This window comes from Halichoerus grypus, chromosome 9, assembly GCF_964656455.1.
Source record: "Halichoerus grypus chromosome 9, mHalGry1.hap1.1, whole genome shotgun sequence".
NCBI lineage: Eukaryota > Metazoa > Chordata > Mammalia > Carnivora > Phocidae > Halichoerus > Halichoerus grypus.
Genome location: NC_135720.1, coordinates 16,174,819 through 16,196,293, shown reverse-complemented (window position 1 = coordinate 16,196,293; position 21,475 = coordinate 16,174,819). Strand labels below are relative to the sequence as shown.

At 43.4% G+C, this 21,475-nt stretch overlaps 1 protein-coding gene across 1 annotated transcript; it reads left to right on the top strand.

Annotated features, from left to right (window-relative positions):
• Positions 1 to 513: 513 nt before the first annotated feature.
• On the top strand, positions 514 to 19,555 carry IYD (iodotyrosine deiodinase). The gene is made up of 5 exons (XM_036075015.2): positions 514 to 707; positions 9,474 to 9,665; positions 12,203 to 12,362; positions 16,051 to 16,207; positions 17,967 to 19,555. The coding sequence occupies exons 1-5, from the start codon at positions 524 to 526 to the stop codon at positions 18,147 to 18,149; spliced, it is 876 nt and encodes a 291-aa protein (XP_035930908.1). The 5' UTR covers positions 514 to 523; the 3' UTR covers positions 18,150 to 19,555.
• Positions 19,556 to 21,475: the final 1,920 nt, after the last annotated feature.

Below are 21,475 nucleotides of genomic sequence, written 5' to 3'. Positions count from 1 at the left end.
TCACGGCAGTGTTTCACAAATATGCTATTTTTAAAATGCAGATTACCAGGTCTTTTCCCCCAGAAATTTTCTTTCACTAGATCTGAGTTGGTGCCTGGACATCTCCTCTTTTAAAAACAAGTTCCCCAGGTGATTCCTAGCTTCAGGCAAGTTGAAGACACATTGCTCTTGGAGAAAGTTATGCAGGAGGAAGACCAAACCCCTTGGACCACTGTTAGCAAGATCTGGTGCATTAAAGTGTTTACTCAGATCCCGGCAATTATTGTCTAGGAATATATTGATTGAGCACAATTTTAAAAAGTGGATGCACCTGTGCATTACCAAACCCACAACACACCCTGAATGCACACGCCGTGATCTTTGCTCCTTTGCAAAGTCCTCCTAGAGTCAGAGAGTTCACCTGGTTCCTCCCACGGCGGCACACCGCTCTCTTCCCTCATCCCATCCCCCAGCATTCGTCATTCCTGGCTCTGTTTGTTTAAATACCGTGTGGGAAGAGTGGGCCCCGTTCAGAGTCAGTCTTATGACCATGTTTTGCCTGACTCCAGTCTTGGTAGCAGTTGTCTGCATTTTGATTGCCTGGATCTTTAAAAATGCTGATGGAAACATCGAGAGAAGGAAGGGGGAGACAAGAGCCAAGGCCGAGGCTCGTCCCTGGGTGGATGAGGACCTAAAAGACAGCTCTGACCTCCACCCCGTGGAAGAAGGTAAGGATACAAAGCTGCTTAGCTTCCACCTTCTGCGTTGTTTTGATGAGCGCCAGTAGATAGCAGGGCTTATGGAGAGGAGGAAACACTCAGGACAGTTTCATCAGCTACCTCTACTGTGCAAATTAGTGTGTGACAGAGACAAACCATTTCTCTCAGGTGGTCAGCTTGGCACCTGCTGGCACTAACCCCCCTTGATTTCTGGATAAAGAGTCAGCAAAGGGCTGTTGAGGGGCTGACATTTTCCCTGACCCCAATCCTGTTCTGGCTGTTAAAATCTTTCTGAAGGGGCACATCCCCGGCTGCTGGTAGCCATGGGGGAAGTGCTCAGGTCTGAATCAAAGACTTGGAAATGTAAAAAGTGGCATCGGTCCAGGCGCTCACTACCCTTCCTTGTGCCAGGCCCTGTGGGTTAGAGTCCAGTTGGCTGTGTCCTCAAAGCAGGGTGTCCAATTTAGCGGACAAGGCAAAAAACAGGCAAAATTCGGGAGGAATGAAGGGCCAAACTGATCATCAGGGGTTTCAAGGAGGCCTAGGGGCATGGTGGGGGTGCAGGGAAAGGACAGTTAGGCCTGGCCGATTAATGGGACATGAGTAGCCATGGTTAGGAGGCCTCTCAGGCAAAAGGAGCAGAAAGAGCATAAGAGCAGGGATGGAACCCCTGGGAGAGATGCTGAGAAGACAGGAGGACTGCAGTGGCGGGGCGGACGGGTGAAAGTGAATTGGGGTGGTGAGCATGGGCCCAGCAGTCATGGCTGACCCTAAGATGAAGAGGTGGTGAGGGAGGAGGCAGGAAGGGAGAGGTTCTTGAGGAGGCTTGATGATCGGTATTTGAGGTACGTCTGAGGTGGGTTTGTGGTTTGTGGGGTGGATTCAATTTGGAAGAGGCTCAGTGATTCTCAGCTGGACTCGTGATGCCCCCGCCCCCGGAAGAGGCCACCTGGACGGTGTGCAGGGGTGTTGGTGTGCCTATGTGCATGTCTGTGCACACCTGTTCTGAGTTGCTCTCATCTCAGGATTGGGGGCTGCGGTATACAGCAGGCACTCAGTGCTGGGAGCCAGCAATGCTAAATGTACTGCATAGGATTCAAGCCCAGGCAGCCTCTTAGCAGGCCTGCCTCTCGCTCTTTCACTGAAGGACATCCCACCCAGATGGCAAGTCGAGAAGCACTTTTCCTGAACAAAGGGACATCCGTTATGATGCTGTGTGATGGTCTGTCCTGGTAAGGATGCCCTGGGTGATGGTGGCCATGGGAATGCAGAAGTGGCCGTGGGAACACAGAGGAAGGAGTGAGTTGGGGCAAAGTTCAAGGAAGAACAACGGGGTTTGGTAATACACTGGATATGTGGAAAAGGAGAGGATGAGAGCTGGAGGCAGGGAGAGGTGGAAAGACACCATCATACATGGGGGAGGGGGGAGGATCCACAAAGAAGATGCTGAACGTCCACAAAGATGTGTTGGATTTGAGAAGATAACTAAGCAGACAGGGAAAGGCGGGCCAGGTGAGGGATCCACAGGTATTGATTGGATGCTTACCAGCACGGGGTGATACTTGAAACTTGGAAAACTGATGAATTCCCTAAGGGGATGTTGCTGGCAAGAAGACTGAGTATAGAGCTGGACACCTGCAGAGAAGAGAGCCTGTGATGGGAGAAAGGGACCATGGAGAAGACAACCTGGGGAAGGAGCTCTAGGATAATGACAACGACAGGCTCTCATAGACACTGGCTGTGTCCACTCAGCATCACATTTGATGTATAGTAAACCACTCAGTCTTCACGTCAACACAGCAAGGTGGGCACTGTTATTATCCCACATTACAGATAAGGAGACTGGGGCTCAACTATGCTAAGTGACCTGCCCAAGCAGTTAGTAGTAGAGCTGGGATCCAGGCAGTCTGTTCTGGAGTCCAGATACACAACCAGGTGCTAGGCTGCCTTTCTACTAGGAGAATAACCTAGAACAGAGGCAGCAGAAGACCAGCAGGCTTAAAAATGCCCCAAGAGATCAGAGGTAGTGTGCATTGAGGAAAGACCCCGGAATTTAAGAGTTTGGGAGATACGAGAGGGATTGGTAAGGCTGGTGGGGAACCAGGGACCGGGGGCTGGGCCTGAAGGTCGGGAACACAGAACAAAGCTGTGTGGCCCTGTCTGGTTCTGTTCTCTGCGTGCTTATTCATTCTTGCCAAATCCTCTGCCTCTTTTTTCTCTGTTCCTCACACAGAAGAATAAATTGAACGTTTAGTGGCCTCCCCAGCAGCCATGGGCACCTCTGCTCTGAATGTTACAGTTCAGTCTCTCGTTGGAATTTTTGTTGTTCACTTAAGTGATACCTGCTGAGGTCACATGGATGATCGGTGAGAAGCAACATTTAAACCCAGGCTTCTCTGCCACCCAAGTCCCTGCTCCTAGCCCCTGGAAGGGTGGACACAGTCCAAGAGAGGATTCACTGTACCAATACCAACTACAGGTTTAGAGGGGCCTGAGCCGGGGAGGGGGGGGTATAAGGGGTATAAGAGAAAGGATTCCATTACTGAAGCAACATGGAGAAGCTTTTGATGACAGCAAATGGATACCAGATTCAAACCATGTTGAAAGTTAATTATAAGAGACAAAACAATAAAATATTTAGGCCCTTCTAGTGTGAGTTAAGGAAAATAATATGCACCAATCCAAATTCCTCCAGCTTTGGCTCACAAAGAATTCCTACTCCAGGTTCATAGACCAGAGAATCAGCATGTGTGTGGGTGGTTTGGGGAATGGGGGAGGGGTGCAGAGTGGCCATGCTTACTAGACATCAGGCACAGACTTCCTTTGGGGACGGTCAAACATGTGTTCTGTTAGTATTTTCAGTTTCCTGCTTAACTATAGCAGCGGTCTAAGGAGGAGAAATGACAAAGAGAAAACCTTAGATTGTCTCCCTAAAATGAGGCAAAAATCCTGCACAAACATACTCTAGTCAGGCCTGATTCATGGAAGCTCATGGAAATGGAAATAAGAGAAAAAGATATAAGGAACACATCTCATCAAGATATGTTTGTTTTAATGTTGGTAGAAATTTGTCTTCACTTAGCTTTACTGACCATCCAAAAACTATTGTCCTAATTAAAAGTTTGGTTGTCCCAGATTGTCCAATCACTACTAAGAAAGGCTTGTGTTAGCAATTTCATATAGTTTAACCTAATACACTGTGTAACTTCCAGGTGAGAAAAGATAAAATGGAGAAAACTCAATCATACCAATGGAAGGCAGGAAAGGCAGTGGGGGACAGAAGCAAGGGAAAACCATGTGTTAGAAAAGTGCTCAGTGGTAAGGGTAGATATATGTACATAGATATGCATGTATGTGTATGTATATGATTTTATAAATTTCACACACAAATTAATACATCCCTGTGTGCATATATATATGTATATATGTATATGTATGATATATTTGTATATATATGTAGGGATAATAAACATCCTCAAGGTTTGTGGCTGGCCATTAAAAAAAAAAAAGGCTTATGTTAAAATCATCTAATGTGGGTAACGCCTGAGAATTAAAATGTTCCCACAGACTTGGGAAAGGACAGCTTTTTAGGTAACTGAGGTAATAAACAGCTGTCAAAACCAGTTTCAAATCTGTTCAATAGATCAATGACAACTCTCCTCAGTAAAAGCTTAGCTAGCAGACCAATCAGTGACAGTTTCTTGCTTCTGAAAGCCAGCCAATCAGGGATGAATTCACTTCAGTACCAACCAATCAACAACAGTTTCAAACAAGTAACATTCTCCCTGTAGATGGTATTAATCCTATTACATTTCTGGGAGTCCACCAATCCCTGAACTCCAAGCTTCCCAACCAAGTGGTGTGCTGTATAACTAGCCAATGGGAGAAGCAAGAACCAATTGTTACATATTCAGGAACTTTGTGGGCCATTTTTGAATTATCAGCTTGAAGTCAGGCCACAGTGGAAATTGGCAAGTGCTATAAGTCAGGCTCCCCCACCGCCTCCTAGAGCTGGTTTATTAGCACACCACTATCAAAAATGCTATAAAAGGTCAACAGCATTTACTATGTTCACAGAGACTCTCCTTTGCTATAGGAAGCAATAAATCTGGCTTTGTCTTTTTATTTCATTATCCTTTGACACACACACACACACACACACACACACACACACACACACACACATATACACACAGCCATTAATACTTTTACATGGTTGATTTTAAGAGGTTGGTTTACCAAGACTCTTATAAGGCCTTAAAATTTTAGGGCAAAGGACAGGTAAACTCAGATGAGAGAAAATTAGCAAAGGGAAAGGACTTGAATGGAGGCATTATCTTTGAGATCAAGTCTGGGTGGGTCCTAGGGGAGAGTAAGGATCAACACACGGTTGGGGGGAGGAGCAGGGAAGGGCACTCCAGATAACACAAGAGATGATGGGGCTCAGAAAGAAATTCTGTCAAATTCATTCAGGATAGCACTGGGGAAGAAAAATTTCTCTCTACCCTTCAAGATTCTTCAAGCTGGTCTAAGAATTAAATTGACATGAGGCAGATTAATAGAAGAAAAAAACACAATTAATTACGTGTGCACAGAGACCCAATAATAAAATTGAGACCCAAAGAAATGACCAAGGCAGGCAGATTTTATACATTCTAGACAGAGACAATAAGTTTGTGAGGAGTTGATAGGACAAAGAAAAAAATGCTCGAGAGTTTCAATTAGGAAGGAATTCTAAACAGAATTTGGGCTGAGGTAGTAGATTAGTAAAAAGTAACAAGATTTGTTTATACAGCTTTTTTTGGCTCTAAAGTCCCTGTCTCTGGTGATAAGGGTCTCTCTCTACTTTCTAGTACAGGGAGAGTACCTTTCATGAGAGATTTATTTCCTGCTTTCAGGGGGACAGGGGAGGGGCAGAGTGTCTTTCTTGTACCAGCTATTTCCCAAGTAGCTTCCGTTCAAAATAATCAATATGCCATGGTGGCACCTTTTGGGGCCGCCTGCCCTGAGCCACTACAATAGCATTGCTCTATTCAAGAACTTTCCATCTGAACTGCCCCCAAACTCCCCAGCCCCCACACACCTCAGGAGCTGCTAGTGAAATATACTGTAGTGAGTCAAATGACTGACAGGCCCATGTGGAAACAGAGTGAGGGCTGAGGCAGGTGGGAAGGAGGTGTCCTCAGGGCAGGGGTTGAGCCCTGACCTTGTTCCATCCCCACCTTCAGAATCTGTCTCCTGCAAAAAGCTGCATCACCCTCAGCCTTATTAATATTGCTCCTCCACATTCCCCAAAATTCTGAGGAGGTAACAAGGATGACATGACACAAATTGGCCTTTTAGTGTCATAGCTAGAAAATTTGGCTCATTTGCAAAGATTTTTGAAATAGAACTGCAACAACACAAAAGCAACTTCTATAGAGATGCAGTGAAAAAAAACCCACCTTTGTGTTAAACATTAGAGAATACACGTGGCCTAGAACTTCCTGGCTGTGAAACCTAATTATGGTGCAGTTTAGGGTTCCTTGGCATTAAAGCAATGATAAAAGGAGAGTTGTTCTTGGTGCCAATAGCAAATCCCAAATGTGGCAGCACAGATTTATAGCAAAAACTGGACCATAATAGCACACGTTTGTTTTGAAATACATGGGTTTTATGCTTGAATGAATCCCTTAGAGTGGCTTGGCTCGTCTAGCGTGGAGGCAGAATGACTGGCTTACAGAGGCTGTTCTCTTTCCTCTTGGAGCAGTCAGGAGGTCAAGGGGAAGGAGAAAAGGACCTTTGGTATCGGTTCACTGCCCTGCTGTTTCCCGGGTTCTTTCTCTCCAAGTCTGGCTCTGCCTTCCCCCTTTCCCCAGGCAAGATGCAGACCTTCTGCTCTTCCTGGAGCAAGCCTTTCAGGAGAACCCAACCTAGCATTGGTCAGGCCATTTGTCCGCCCTGCTCACTGATAATGTTCAGGCAGTAGCCGCTTCATTCTGCTACAGTGGGAACGCTTACCTTGGACTTTAGAAGCTGCAGAAACTGCCAAGTCATGCACCTAGGCTGCCTTTAGCTTATATAAATGCTGAATGGATATTAAGAGTTGGTAACTTACCTTTCAAACAGTTAATGAGGCATTTCATGCATTTGCTCGCTCATTCACCACCTACTAAGGACAGAGGTTCTCAGACTTCATAACAAATGATATAGAAGTTATCACTGGTGTTGAAAGTCTTTATTGACACACTTAATAAGTTCAGGGCTGATACTGATGACATCTGGCTTTGGTTCAGAATTGATCACTAGAAAGCTGATAGTGTTTGCTGCCACTCCCCGATCACACCCACTTCCTTTTAACTGAGTAACTTGGCCTTCTCATTAAATGTGTACAATTTGGGCCCAAACTTCCCTGGCTAGTAAAACGTATAAGGAATTTTCTCACTAACAGCGATGAGCAAACCATGGTACTTGCCGACATGGTATTGCCATTGAGGTTTTCAGTCATTCCCTCTTGCCTTCCCCCTCCCCATTCTTCAGAGACCTAGGAGTGAAGTATGTGCATGTGAGTGAAGGAGAAAGTTAATCCTCTACCTGAATTCTGCCTGGAATGTTCCAGACCCTCAGGGCCAGGCACTGGATCCTCTTGCTCTCTTCATTCTGTTCCTGTTGTCATTCTCTTCTTTGTGTGAGGGTACCCAAAGTGACATCCCACCTTCTGGACTCAGACTTTTACTTTCACACTAGACATCTCTGCTTGAACAACTCACAGGCATCTCAAATGTGATGGACTGGTGATCCCTACCTCTACTTCCCCCAGATGGTTCATTGCTCATCCTCTATCTCAGTAGATGGTCCCACGGTCTCCCCAGGTGCTAAAGCCCACCACCTGGGTCTCATCCTTAGTCCCTCTCTCCCACCACTCCAGCCACACACTTCAGCAGGTCTCATCATTTGTGTCTCCAAGATGCTCCAAGAATTTGTCATTCTTTTGTTGCACACCTAGTCTGGGCCAACATTATCCCACCCTGGCTATTGCAGTGGTTTCTCGATGGTTCTTCCTCCTTCACTTTTGTCTCCCTCCAATATACACCTCACCCTGTTGTGTTTTTTCTTACTCTTTGTTTTATGTGGCTTATATGTTGCTTTTTCCTTGCTCCATTCCAGATATTTTCTTCTGAGTTATCTTCCAGTTCACTAATTTTTTCTTCAGGTATGTATATCCTGCTTTAAATCCATAAATTAAGTTCTTAATTCTATTACTTTATTTTTCAGTTCTAGAAGTTTATTTTTTCATATTTTCTATGTCACCTTTATCTTTTCCTATACCCTACAGATTTATATAAGTTTGTGTTTTTTTCCCTCTAAACCTAGTAATCAAAATTGTTTTATCTTTTGAGTCTGATAATTCCAATATTTGGAGACGTTTTTAAATATCAACTCTGTTGTTTCTTGCTCAAAATGTTTTCTTTTTATGATTGATTGTATTTGGTGGGTTGCTAGTAACTGTAGTTAAAATTACTTGTATATTGGCATCTGCTTCTGTTAGGCAATGGAGGTATTTTCAGGCAGGACCACCTAATTCAAGTTTGAGGCAGGACCCACCAAATGGTATAACCCCTTGGGGGCTGTTATATTTATAATCCATGCTTTCTTTAAGGATGTAATCTTGGGGTCCCAGCTTATTAGCCTTCTCACTGTGTGTGGGTCTGGGCTTTGATTCTTGTTCCCCACAACCCCTGAAAATATAAAAATAAAAATTCAAATATGTAGAGATTGGCAAATCCTATCAAAGGAAATGTGGCTTCTTTGCTTACTTGCCTCTGCAGGCTCATATTCCCCTTCAGTTTTGGCCTAGGAATTTCTTACTATGTTGTCAGCAATTCGTTGATTTTTTAAAAGACTTTAAAGATACTTTATCTCATGATCTTAGTGGTTTCCAGCTAGCGGGATATTGTTTCAAATACAGCAGTTCACCATTAATAGAAATTTTCATTCTTCATCTTTGTGTAGGTAAAATTTTCTTTTTCTTGATTTTTAACCAGTGTGGAACTTGGATAGCCAATAGTCAAGATCAGAGTTCAGGATTTTGTGGACTCATTCTTTTCATTTTCCCTGATGCTTTTGAAATGATAATCTTGCAGACATTTTTGAGAACTTTATTTCCTTCTCCCTGTTGGCCACCTTATGACTGTAGGGGAGGAAAAATAATTTTCCCTCTACCCTTTTAGCTTCTTGGCGGAGACAGCCCCCCCACCCCAATCCCGTAATAAAATACAGATTAAGAGAAAAAAAAAAATAAGAGCTTAATAACATGTATACCTCCTGTATACATGGGACAGATCCAGGAAAATTGAGTAAGTCCCCGAAATGGCCCAAGCCACGACCTTAATTACCATCTTCAACTAAAAACAAAAGAAAGATGTTGGGGGAGGAGGATCCAGTTATGAGAGCTTATCAAGAAGAGCATAGTGTTTTAAACAAGGGTAAGCTTGTTGTGCATATTTAAGTCCACCTTCTCCATTGATAAGAATTTCTTGTGAGAATCATCCTTTTCTTCTTGGTACAGAGAAGGCTTAGGAATGGAAATATCCTCTATAAAAATAAATGTTCCTTACAAAAAGGTAACTTTTACTCTGGTTTTCAGAACTTCTCTTGTGTCTGTTGTTTCTTAAAAATTATCAGCTCAATGTGATCCTTATGCCAAAAAGGCATATTTTGGGGTGGCATATTCTGCTCCCCTTCCTGACCAAGAGAGATAATTTAATTTGCTGCCTTTCTTGTTCATATTTGCAGATGCTGATGACTGGCAAGACTCAGAGGAAAATGTTGAACATATTCCATTCTCCCACACCCGGTATCCTGAAAAGGAAATGGTTAAGCGATCCCAGGAATTTTATGAACTTCTCAATAAAAGACGGTCTGTCAGATTCATAAGTAATGAGCAAGTCCCTATAGAAGTCATTGATAATGTCATCAAAGCAGCAGGTCTGTAATGGTACATTGTGTCTTTGAGAATGTCAGCTGTAAGTGACAATACTACAGCAATAAATTTCAAACACAGTGAATAAAGCCCAGAGTGAACATTTATCTCTGAAGTCTTACCCCGCTGTTGACTGGCTACCAGAAACATAATGATTTCCACTTTCTACAAACTATTGACTGTTACAAACTTCCTGGGAGCAGATGTAACAACAGTTTGAGACTTCTGAAATTACTGAATATTATGATCTTTTATTAAAATTTAAAATTTCTGAACATACTATTATACACTGGAAGAGAAACATGCCCTTATTTTCCCCTCCTCTTGAAACACATGCACGCATGCGTGCACACACACACACACACTCACTCACATTTATGCATTTCTTTTTGGAACCAAATTTTTTATATTACACACCATAATGCTCTACTACCGTTTTCTAATGAACTAGCAACATTTACCTATATGAATTTACAAAGTAAACCACAGCAAAGCAAACCCATTTTCAACATAGATTGATGTCTCCATGAAGGAAAATAAAAGAATTAAAGAAAAAGGGGGGAGGAGATGTAAGAAAAATCCCCCATTTGAGTATTATTAGAGTATTGGAGTATTATTCTTATAGAAATCACATTAAGTTCATTTGCAAAAAGTATTACATGGCCATTGTGAATCCATTGCTCAAGTTGAAAGGAAGCAAGAGTAAAGCATTTTATTTCAGTTAAGAATACAAATGCACTGGCTAGTTTTTAATTTAACTATAGCAGTCCCTAAGTTCCTTCTGTGTATATACCTGTATCCATATATATGTGTGTGTGTATACATATCATGTGCAGATAAATTTAGCATAATCGAAAACATTAGGGAACAATTTATTTCTTATGTGTAGTGACGCAAATATTTAGTGGACAGACAACATAGGTACCAAGGGAACTGGAATCACTCTGTTCAGAAATGTGGGCTTTGTGTTTAGCTTTTGACTTGCATCTCACAATCCAGTCATGCTCTCTCAACCACAGGGAGTGGTGGGAGGCAAACAAGAGCCCCATCAAGCAGGCAGTCCTGACCCGCTGGTGTAGAGATTATGTCATTAAGTTACTCACTAGGGAAAAAGGAATAGTTCCTTCTGAAATATCCTACCTATGGGCCACTGTGGTCTCTCACCAGGAACAGCAGGCCATCTCTAGGACAGCAGGGTGACTCACATCAGAAGCTGGCCCTGGTTGGAATCGGAAAGAGAATTCAAGTTCCTTGGGCACTGAGATGCACTATGAAGCTTTGTCCCAGGATACTGGGACTGACCCAAGTGTGGGCTGAGGGTTCCCATAGCCCATGAGAGCTGAAGACAGACTTATGTGTACTGAGCACCCAGGGCCAGGAGATCTCATGTGTCCCCAGCAGGACCACAAACCCCACAGTGCCACACTCAGAGTTCTGATATAGGTACCAAACCATTTATAGGTTTGGTTTTTTTTTACCTTTCATGAGTGTTTATTTATTTATTTATTTATTTATTTTTTTAAAGGTGAATTTTGTTTTTGTTTTGAGAGAGAGAGATAGAGTGAGTGGGGAGAGGAGCAGAGGCAGAGAGAGAACCTCAAGCTTAGCGTGGAGCTGGATGTGGGACTCGATCTCATGACCCCAAGATCAAGACCTGAGCCGAAATCAAGAGTCAGATGCTTAAGTGACATTTCATAAGTGTTTAAAAGCCATTTTGCCATTTAAATTTTTATCATTTTCAATTAGCTTCGTGACTTTATCCTTTTTCAAGAATATCAAAACGAAACACAATCTTGGAGAATTTGGGCTGTCAGAACTTCCCTTCTGGGTTCCCTTAATGGTCATGGTACAGTTATTTAGGAACGTTCTCCCCCACATAATTATAGAAGTGATGATAAATTCCCATAGCCCTAGAACCATTGGTCTTGACCTCAGTTAGCTGGTTTGTTGCCCCTAAAGTGATGCAGAATGAAACGGAGTGGCAGCAACATACCAGCGTCTGCGGCCAAGAACTTCATTCGCCAGGTGATCTAACTTCACTTTGAGCAAGTATGAGTTATTATATTTATTCTTTTTTTAAAAGATTTTATTTAGGGGTGCCTGGGTGACTCAGTCATTAAGCGTTTGCCTTCAGCTCAGGTCGTGATCTCAGGGTCCTGGGATCGAGCCCCGCATTGGGCTCCCTGCTCGCAGGAAGCTTGCTTCTCCCTCTTCCACTCCCCCTGCTTGTGTTCCCTCTCTCACTATGTCTCTGTCAAACAAATAAATAAAATCTTTAAAAAAAAAAAGATTTTATTTATTTGAGAGAGAGCGAGTGAGAGAGAGAGCACGAGCTTAGGTGGGGGCAGAGGGAGAAGCAGACTCCCCGCTGAGCAGGGAACCCGATATGGGACCGATCTCAGGACCCTGGGATCATGACCGGAGCTGAAGGCAGACGCTCAACCGACTGAGCCACCCACGAGCCCCTGCTATATTTATTCTTAATGAACATTCTCGCATTTTCCTGTGTTTTAATTTCTGATTTTAATTTACTGGATGATAGGAACTGCCCCAAGTGGGGCCCACACGGAGCCCTGGACCTTTGTGGTTGTGAAGGACATGAACATGAAGCACAAGATTCGGGAGATCATTGAGGAGGAGGAGGAAGTAAACTACTTGAAAAGGATGGGACACCAATGGGTTACAGACCTGAAGAAGCTGAGGTACAAAAGTTGATGGAGTTATTAATTAACCTCTCTGTGCTTGGTTTTCTCATCTGTAAAATGGGAATGTCTAGGATTTACTTCATTATGAAAATTAAATATGTAAGCACATTTGCCAACATGTAGAACAATGATGACACCTAGTAAGTGCCATATGCATCTTTGGTAAGTAAATGGGATTTGACCCAAGTAATAATAAATAAAACATTGAGGACTTACTTCATTTTTCTCCCATCTGGAATGTAAGATTGTGAGATATTTCTCAGGACTTTGACTGAAGTAAATTACATTTGCTAAAGTGATACCATCTTCCAAGTGATCTTACTAAGCAGGCTTTAGTTTTAGGACATGCTTAGTAAGAGTAGATACAAGTGTAATATCTAATAGGCATTAGTCACTGTGCGGGCTTCCTTACCTCCCGGAAGGAAGTGTGGTGGAACTCATTGTAACTAGATTTAATGCAGTGCCTCTGTGCATTAGGGTACGTCCTGCAAGTTGTCAGTTCCTCTAGTGGCTGCAACTAACAGTGACTTGTGGAGTCCTCTTTCCCCACTGAGGGCCGGTCATCCTTCATAATATCTCAGATGCATTCCATAACTTCTCAGTCACTTTTGTCATTAAAACAGTGACTTTCAATTGTTTAGACTCAGCCTTGTCACTTACTGAGTCCTCAAAACACTGCCCTCCCCACAAAGGCCATTTCCATTCCCCTCCGGGGTGCCCTGAGGCTGAGCGTGAGGAGGGACAGTGGGCAGAGATGTTGGTTCTTACTTCAGAGAAGGGAAGCTTGCTCTAGTCATTGGCACTTGGAATACAGAGGTATTCACACCTCTGGTTCTCAACTGTGGGCCTTCCGTGGCCAGTCCTGGGGTGTTATCCAAAACCCCAGTGTGACCCAAGCTTGTAAGAAAGAAAGGGCAATGAGATTGCAGCCTTGGGGAGAAGGGGGGACCTCTTATCCAGTAGTCAGGGCTGGGTGATGGCAAGAGGGCCTCTTGGCTCTGCTCCTGTTTCATTTATTTGTCCCCAGAGGACATATTTTTCCTAAGATATTTAAACCCTATTAAATTGATGCCTTATGGAGTTGTAACTTATTACCATACTCTGGAACTAGTGCAGGATATTAATAATAAATATAAAAATCTTATTGCAAATTCATGGGGAAAAAATGGGATGGGTAAAAGTTAAGTTGAGTTCCTACCCTTAGATGTCCTGCTCTTTGCATGCACAGTGCCCACAAGATGCTGCAGGGCCCTGGCACTCTCCCCAGCAAAGGCAGAATTAGTCACTCTCTCATCTCTGTGCTCTAAGCACCTAATATACAACTTCTGTGCATCTAAAATGGCCATTTTATCACATAGCATTTTAATTATTGGTTTACTTTTCTTCTCATGTTATAGGCCATATTTTAGAAAACTTATAGACTTTCTCTGAAGGCAATATGTACACACACACATATATATAAAAACTCTAGGGGTCCAGATTTAAAATGTCACATTATATCATTTAGCATAGTGCTGATGCATAGTAGGTAATTGAATAAATGTTTGTTGAATTGAATTGCAAATGAGCATATGTCCTGACATCCTGTTGGAGTCCACTTTGAAACCCATAGCTGTCATTAAAGACTCAATATACAACCTGGGTCCAACCTACTTTTCAAACCTTATATTTTTCTGTTTGTGGGTTTCAGCCCTCCACTCCAGGCAGAAGGTGCTACTTGTCCTTCTCTTAATAGGTCTTGTTGCTGTGTTTTTATTAGCTTTAATGTGATGTCATAATAAATTCTTGTAAAATTGAACAAACCAGAAATATTAGATACTAATGTATGTCTAGGCAAAAAAAAAAAAAAGTACAAAAATCATTGAAAATTGCTAATCTGCCTTTGAACCAAGGTAAATTGCTTAATCTTCATCTTGCATTAAAATATTTTTTTAATTATTCATTGTAAAATAATATTAGTAGTAATAATACTAACACACACATAGCAGTGTGCTAGGTTAGGTACTTTTCTAGGTACTTCATCTATTTGACTGATCTCACCCTCACAATAGCTGTATGGGGTGAGTATCTAATAGTGCCCTTTACATATGTAGGAACTGAAACATGGGAAATTCAGGAGGTTGCCCAACATGGCAAAACTCGTCGGCTCCAGAATTTATCCTCTTTGTAAACAATAAACATTCTCCCCGTTTGTAAGGAGAAAAGGATTGATAATAATAGCCCAATGTGACTGATTGAAGCATGGTTCTACACTTGATCTTAGCCAAAAGGCAGAGAAGCTGTAAGCTGATTGAAGCATGGTAAGGTAGCTTTGGAAATGTAACCTGTAGAAGTTAAGAGTGTAAGAGGAACCATAGAAAACTGCACAAGTGAGTTTAGTATGTTTTAAAACAGTAAAGAATAACTAGGCTTAAAATGAAATCATCTCTTGTTAATTAATGACCTAATGTATCTGTATCCTAAAAAAAATTCTAATATACAGCATTGCATGAATACTACTTTGAGTATCTGTGCTGGAATAAAACTTTTGCCAAATGTATGGGATAGGGTAATGGAATAGAGAAAGATATGCTCCATAGCTGGAAAGCAAAAATTGAAAGTTAATATTTATACCTCACATGAATTATCTCCCACTCCCACAAAGATCCCTTCCTTTTCTCCACAACTGGGCTGATAGCATTACTATCTCTGCCCCTGTGATTTTGGTTAAACCTCACCATCACCCTTTTCCTTTGCTCCTGTACCGGACCTATCAGTTCCAGCCTCTACACCTCCCCAAATTCTCCTGGTCCCTTGCCCACATCAATCTGCCTCTTTCAGAAATAGACCTGATCACATGATGCTTCTGCTCAGAAGCTTGTGGTCACGTTCCATTACCTACCAAATGAAGTATGGGGCAGCCCACCCATGCTTTACCATGCACCCCATCCTCCAGCCTACCAGGCTTCTGAAAATTCCCTGGCCTGTTAAGCATCCTCTGTCCTGAATCTGCCTTTACTCATTGACTCACTAGGATGCCCTCCCCAGTGCCCCCTTTCCATTTGGTCCTCAGTGCCCCACCTCAAGGGAAAGTTTGGAAAAGTTCTTCTAATCTGCTTATTCAAAATTATCAACACTTCATTTAGGAGGACTCCTAATGCTCTTGACTTACATTTCTTTAATTCCACTTGCCATGTTTTAGTTTGCCAAATTTTACATATTGCCCTCTGGGTTATAGGATCCATCTTTGTATCTTTCAGCATTTCATGTGCCTTGCCATACTATACCAGTATGAACACAGGTTTATTGGATTAAATGACCCCGGACAGAAAAATATGATAGGACACAAACAAAAATTCTGCTCTTTTTCAATTGAAATATAAAAGACAAGAAAATTCTTTAATTTTATTTTTTGCAAAGATTTATTTATTTATTTTAGGGGGGGTAGGGGCAGAGGGAGAGGGAGAGAAATCCTCAACCAGACTCACCCCCCACCCCCCGAGCACAAAGACCATCGTGGGGTTTGATCCCAGGACCCCGAGATCATGACCTGAGCCGAAACCAAGAGTTGACACTCAACTGACTGAGCCGCCCAGGCGCCCCAAGAAAATGCTTTTGTTTTAGACATAAATAAGCTAAGGTTGTAAAAAAGGAAAAAAAATCATTAAGAGCAAATAGTCTCTGGATTATCTTTTTTTCCCTTCAGAACCAATTGGATTAAGGAGTACTTGGACACAGCTCCCGTTCTGATTCTGATTTTCAAACAAGTACATGGTTTTGCTGCAAATGGCAAAAGAAAGGTCCACTACTACAATGAGATCAGTGTTTCCATTGCTTGTGGCATCCTCCTGGCCGCTCTGCAGGTATGTTACCCTCCCACCCTGCCCCGAAGACAGAAGCAATACCCAAGGGCCAAACAGTGGCCTTATTCACACATTTCAGACATCTGGAAGTTGTTTATCTAAAGTTGAATTCCTAAGTAAGGCAGCTCTGATGTAAAAAGTCACCCTGGAAACCTGGATAGGTGAGTCTAGTGGTGCAACAAGCTGGAATTCTTCCAGAAATTCACTTGCAACCTCACTCAGGCTCAGAAAAACGGTCACTGGATTTACCTTCATCTATAACGACAGGAAGCTTCCAGAGTCTCGGCGGACACACTGCCTAGCTGTGCTCACTGTTGTCTGAGGCAATGGAATTACAAAGCTCTAAAGAGGACTCTATCATAGAGCTCTTCCTGGAAAGTCCAATTGCCATCGTATTGCATGAGAAAGGTGTCTATGTGCTTTAAAAAATCTCATCTATGTAGTAGCTGGAGCAATGTTAAGCAGGAAATAGAGCAGGATTGAGGTACACTTTTTACATGATTCAGTTCATTCACTCAACCTATAGTTTCTGAGCTCCTTCTATGTGACAGGCCCTGGGGCGGGTGCCAGGGATAAGCTGCCTCATGAACTGTGTGTGCATTCTGCTGGGAACTGGGGTCCATTGGTGGAGAGACAGGAAACACATAAAGCAAATGAAGCAAACAAGATTATAAGAGCGAGTGATCATACTTTCAAGGGACAGTCGATTCTAAAAGCCTACATGCTTCTTCAAGAAAAACGTGTCTGCCAAAAACACCTTGCAAAATACAGTCATTGTTACACAAAAGAGAAAATTGCTTTTAGATTACTTGAAAAGTTGGCCTCGAGGAGGTGACGTCTTATTTCCTTCCTGATTCTGTGAGCAGTTAAATAGAGGAAGTGATGTGCAAGGTCGGACCGTATGGCCCCACCGTTCATTCACCTTAGGGTGCTGGAAGAAGTGCAGAGTTCACAGAGGTTTTCCCAAGCTCGGAGTCGGCAGCCCCGTCACATTAGTGTTGAGTTTGCTGCCCTCTAGCGTCGCCTCAGGCCTAATTCTGAGTGTAGGTCCTATTTGTGAGGGAGGAAAGCGGAATCTTCCTGAAACCCCCACCTGCACAGATCCCATAATGACCACCGGGCCAAAGAGCCTCTCTTGTACGACTCTCAAAGTCAGTTCCAGAACTTCTGCCTGGCTCAGGCTTAGCAGTGACCCTCCGGTTGGGAAAGTAGGGAGATGGAGATAGTCGGCTTGGGAGGCATCTTGAAGCTGCACATGATTTTTACTAGGTGTTTATTATCTGGAGGGGCTTGGGGAGAAGTTGATGGAGTAATTCCTCTACTTCCAATGGATCCCCAGGCCCCTGGGTCTTCTGTGATTGGACATAGGTATTTTCAGCTGGGGATGATACTCTGCCTTCATTGTTGACTTTATAAGCACAGGAACTCCCTGGTTGTGGGGCCGCTCCTTTGGTGTATTTGGATTCCCTACATTTCCTTCCATGAAATAACCATTCCTATTTCTTAACCATTGGTGAAAAATAAGACTAGTATTTTTCTTCTTCAAGAAGCCTCTCACCGTTTGGTCAAAAGAATGTGGGGACTGGGAGATTGAGGAGAGCAGGTAAGGTTCAAGATCCAATTGCCCGGGGTGCCCAGCTTCAGGGAAAGGACAGGACAAGCAGGCCTCATAGGGACCAGAATGTCCCCAGGCTACAGGAAAAGCCGTGACTTCTTCGCCCACTGACTTGCCAACGTATTCTCTCCCCTCCTGTTGTAGAATGCGGGCCTGGTGACTGTCACTACCACTCCTCTCAACTGTGGCCCCCGACTGAGGGCGCTCCTGGGTCGCCCCACAAACGAAAAGCTGCTGATGCTCCTCCCGGTGGGGTACCCCAGCAAAGAGGCCACAGTGCCCAACCTCACACGGAAACCTCTGGATCAGATCATGGTGACCGTGTAGGCAGGAGCCCATCAGGAATGCTGACAGACGATGGCCTGGTCCACTCTGGTCCCTCTTGGGTGTGCAGGTTGCTTTTTCCATGGGTGTTAGGTCTCCCCAGCGCTCCACTCCACTCAAGAAACTTTCCACGTCACCAGGCCCTTGGAGTCTGAGAAGCCCTGCTCCCCATAGTGTGATTAGGTGAACGTAAACAGTAAGAGGGCACTGGGTACTTCCATGTCTCATCCACTTTGGAAATGCGTTAACCTTTTACAGAGAACAGGCCCTGGTTTTTGAGTTTTTAAAATTGTTCCAGAAAAGTCACTGGTGATTTTTTTCTCTTACATTTTAAAAGCTGGTAGATAGGAAAGAGTCATCAGAATGTTTAATGTAGCCCGAGAACTCGGCTATGTGATCATCCTTGAATTTAAATTTAGACTAATCATATAGCCTCTGCCTTCTGATTTCTGGTGGCTTTTAGACCAGGATGTGCTTTTGCGATTTACTCTTTTACTGAACTTCATGGATATCCTGCCCTTTTTTAATAAGTAACTGTCAAAATACTTCAAGCATCACCATCACAGAACAGAGGAGCGCATGCTTGAGCAGGTGACTCTGACCCGTAACCGTCTGAGCGTGTGAAGGGTTAGTCGCATCATCCAGTGGTGTGTTGGAGTTGGCTCGCACCAGCTTGTGGAAGCAGATTGTTAAATATTCAGGAATTTTGTGAGCCTGTTGTTAAACTATTTGTGGTTGGAAATCGCCCACGGTGGGAGTATTTACACCACTGCAATCGATGGATACTACAAATCAGGGCTTGTTTTCTTTTTCCTAAAGAGAACAGTTTTCCATACACAGCACTCACGGTGTCTCCCTTCTTTTCTACTCCAGCCCACAGAAGACTTATCCCTTTTCTCCAGATGGCAAGTCAAGAGGTTTGGGACTTACGGGGTAGGAGGTGTTAAGTTGGGAATGCCAGACCTCATCTTTCGCCCATCATTCTGCCTTCCCTTCCCAGGGTGCTGCATACACTCATAGCTCAGATCAGTTCTCATCCAGCGTCCCCACTGGCCTCTGTAGCCCTTCTGTCACCCTTTTTCTGTATTCTTACTCAGCTTCCTCAAGAAAAATCTCTCCTGCCTCTTTTCATGCCTCTTGTGAGTCACACAACTTAGGAAAAGCCCTTAGTATTTTTGATGAGTCAGAGTTGGTGACGAATCTGTATTAGAGAAAAGGAGGACATTTTTTTCCCTTTAAAATATAATTAGATATTACAAGAACCTGTGCCCTCAACCACTTCTGAAGTCCTTTGAAGGATCTAGAAGTTTCCTTTAGAATCTCCAAAATCTCCCATCTATAGTTTCATTTTTCTCTAAACATGCTTTTCCCCAGGGCTACACATTTTAATAAATGCAAACTTTTTCTTACATTTTGTTTCTATTCTTTTTTTAAAAAATAATTAGTATTGTGACAGGCATTTGTCCTGTACTCTTTATTGTAAATGAGCATTGTTTTAACTACATTGTTAAAGACTTACATGGGCTGGAATGGGAGCCTAACCATTGTATTTCAGATTGTTTTTAGTAGGAAAAAGATATTCTGAGAGTTCCAAGTATCAGAATAATAAATACACTTTGGCGTTACGATGCAATGAAATTGAAGTTATACTGATAAACTTCTGTTTCTTATGTTTTGAAACTAGTTGAGCCCAGATTTGTGTGCTAGTTTTAGTTCAGTCTGCTGAGGGGGGCTGAGGTTTACAAGGGAATCTTGCCTCCGGGGAGTGGGGTGAAGAGGGAAAATGGCCACAGGTGGGAGTCCGAGTACCATGTTCAAGTACAGAGTCACTTGAGAGGAAAGGGAAAGCCCAGCCACGTGAGTTAGGAGCCCTCCAGCAACAGATTGCCAAGGCCTGCCCACCTTCCAGATCCCTGCACCCCGAAACACAGCCCTGTTTCTCATAGATGCTGAACAAATGTACAAAGATATAGATTCAGGAAGCTTGACAGCCAGCGTTCTCTTTGGGGGATGGAATTACAGTCGACCCTTGAGCAACACGGATTTTTTTTAGATAAGTACAGGACAGTGCTATCAACGTATTTTCTCTTCCTTACGATTTTCTGAATGACATTTTCTTTTCTCTAGCTCGATTTATTGGAAGAATATGGTGTATAAAACATAGAACGCACAAAATATGTGTTAATCGGGTATTTATGCTATCAGTAAGAGGAACTCAACAGTTGGCTGTTTGAAGGGAAGTTTTGGAGGGATCCGAAGTTATACGAGTTATGTGCGGATTTGGGAGTGCGCGGTGGTGGGGGGTGGTCGGCGTCCCTAACCCCTGTGCTGTTCGAGGGGCAACCGTAACAGTGATTCTTGGTCTCGACGGCACAGCATAGATGACCTGGTTTCTCGCCTGGTACTCACCAGCTGGGTGGTCATGAAAAACGGGGGTCTTCCCAAGCCTCATTTTCTTCATTTGTAAAATGAAGGTAAAAGTTGCACTTACCTTGTGTGTGGTGAGTCCCATGTAGTTCCTAACATGGTAGCACTGAGGGCTAGCTGTTATCTTTGGCTCCTGGTATTAGTGGTAGTAGTAGTCTCACAATGATTAATGCTAGGTGCTATGCATGTTTGGCAAAAAAAGAAATAAAGTGACACCCTTTAAGAATCTTATCTTCAATGGACCAAATGGTCTTAAACTCTAGAAGCAATGTATCTGCTATCTTTGCTTGAGCCTGGGCTGTTTTAAGGATTTATAGGCTGGATGTCAGCTGTATCTGATTGGGTTCTGGAAACCTCGGCAGGGGTCTATTTAATGAGTCACAAAAAGACTATTTTCAGGGAGGAGAGACGGGGACATAAAGTAAGATCCCATGACAACAATCAGTGTCAGAACAAAGAGGCAAATCTCAATGTGGTCTGGAGTCTGCCGCTCAGACACCAAGCACATAAACTCTCAAGAACGTTCCCAGAGAGCAGGAGATGGTGCAGACTCGTACGGCAGGATCAGCTTCAAGATCATGTCCGTGAAACAAGGGTGGCCGTGGGGTAACGGTTAAGCACAGGAGCTTAGAAATCACACGGCCTGATCCCTGCCCTACGAGAGAGCTAAAGAAAAAAATTCTTGTTTCTCTAGTGACCTGGAGCTAATTGCTTAATGGAGGCTCTTCTCTGATGTGTCAAGTGGCGGTAATCATCCTTCCGTTGCAGAGTTTGGCACGGTTCCTGCTGCACAGCAGTCCTACCCGCTAGGTGTCTTTATTGTGGCGGTGGTGGTTGTTGATACCACTGTCCTCGTCAGGCAGCCCTACTTTGAGATCCAGGTGAGCAAAGTAAGCAGGGGG

Excerpts from the sequence above, each read along its gene's own strand:
- IYD (XM_036075015.2), top strand. The coding sequence starts at position 524 with ATGACCATGTTTTGCCTGACTCCAGTCTTGGTAGCAGTTGTCTGCATT. Across the intron at positions 9,666-12,202 it reads TAATGTCATCAAAGCAGCAG|GAACTGCCCCAAGTGGGGCC; the intron begins GTCTGTAATGGT and ends ACTGGATGATAG. Across the intron at positions 16,208-17,966 it reads TCCTCCTGGCCGCTCTGCAG|AATGCGGGCCTGGTGACTGT; the intron begins GTATGTTACCCT and ends CTCCTGTTGTAG.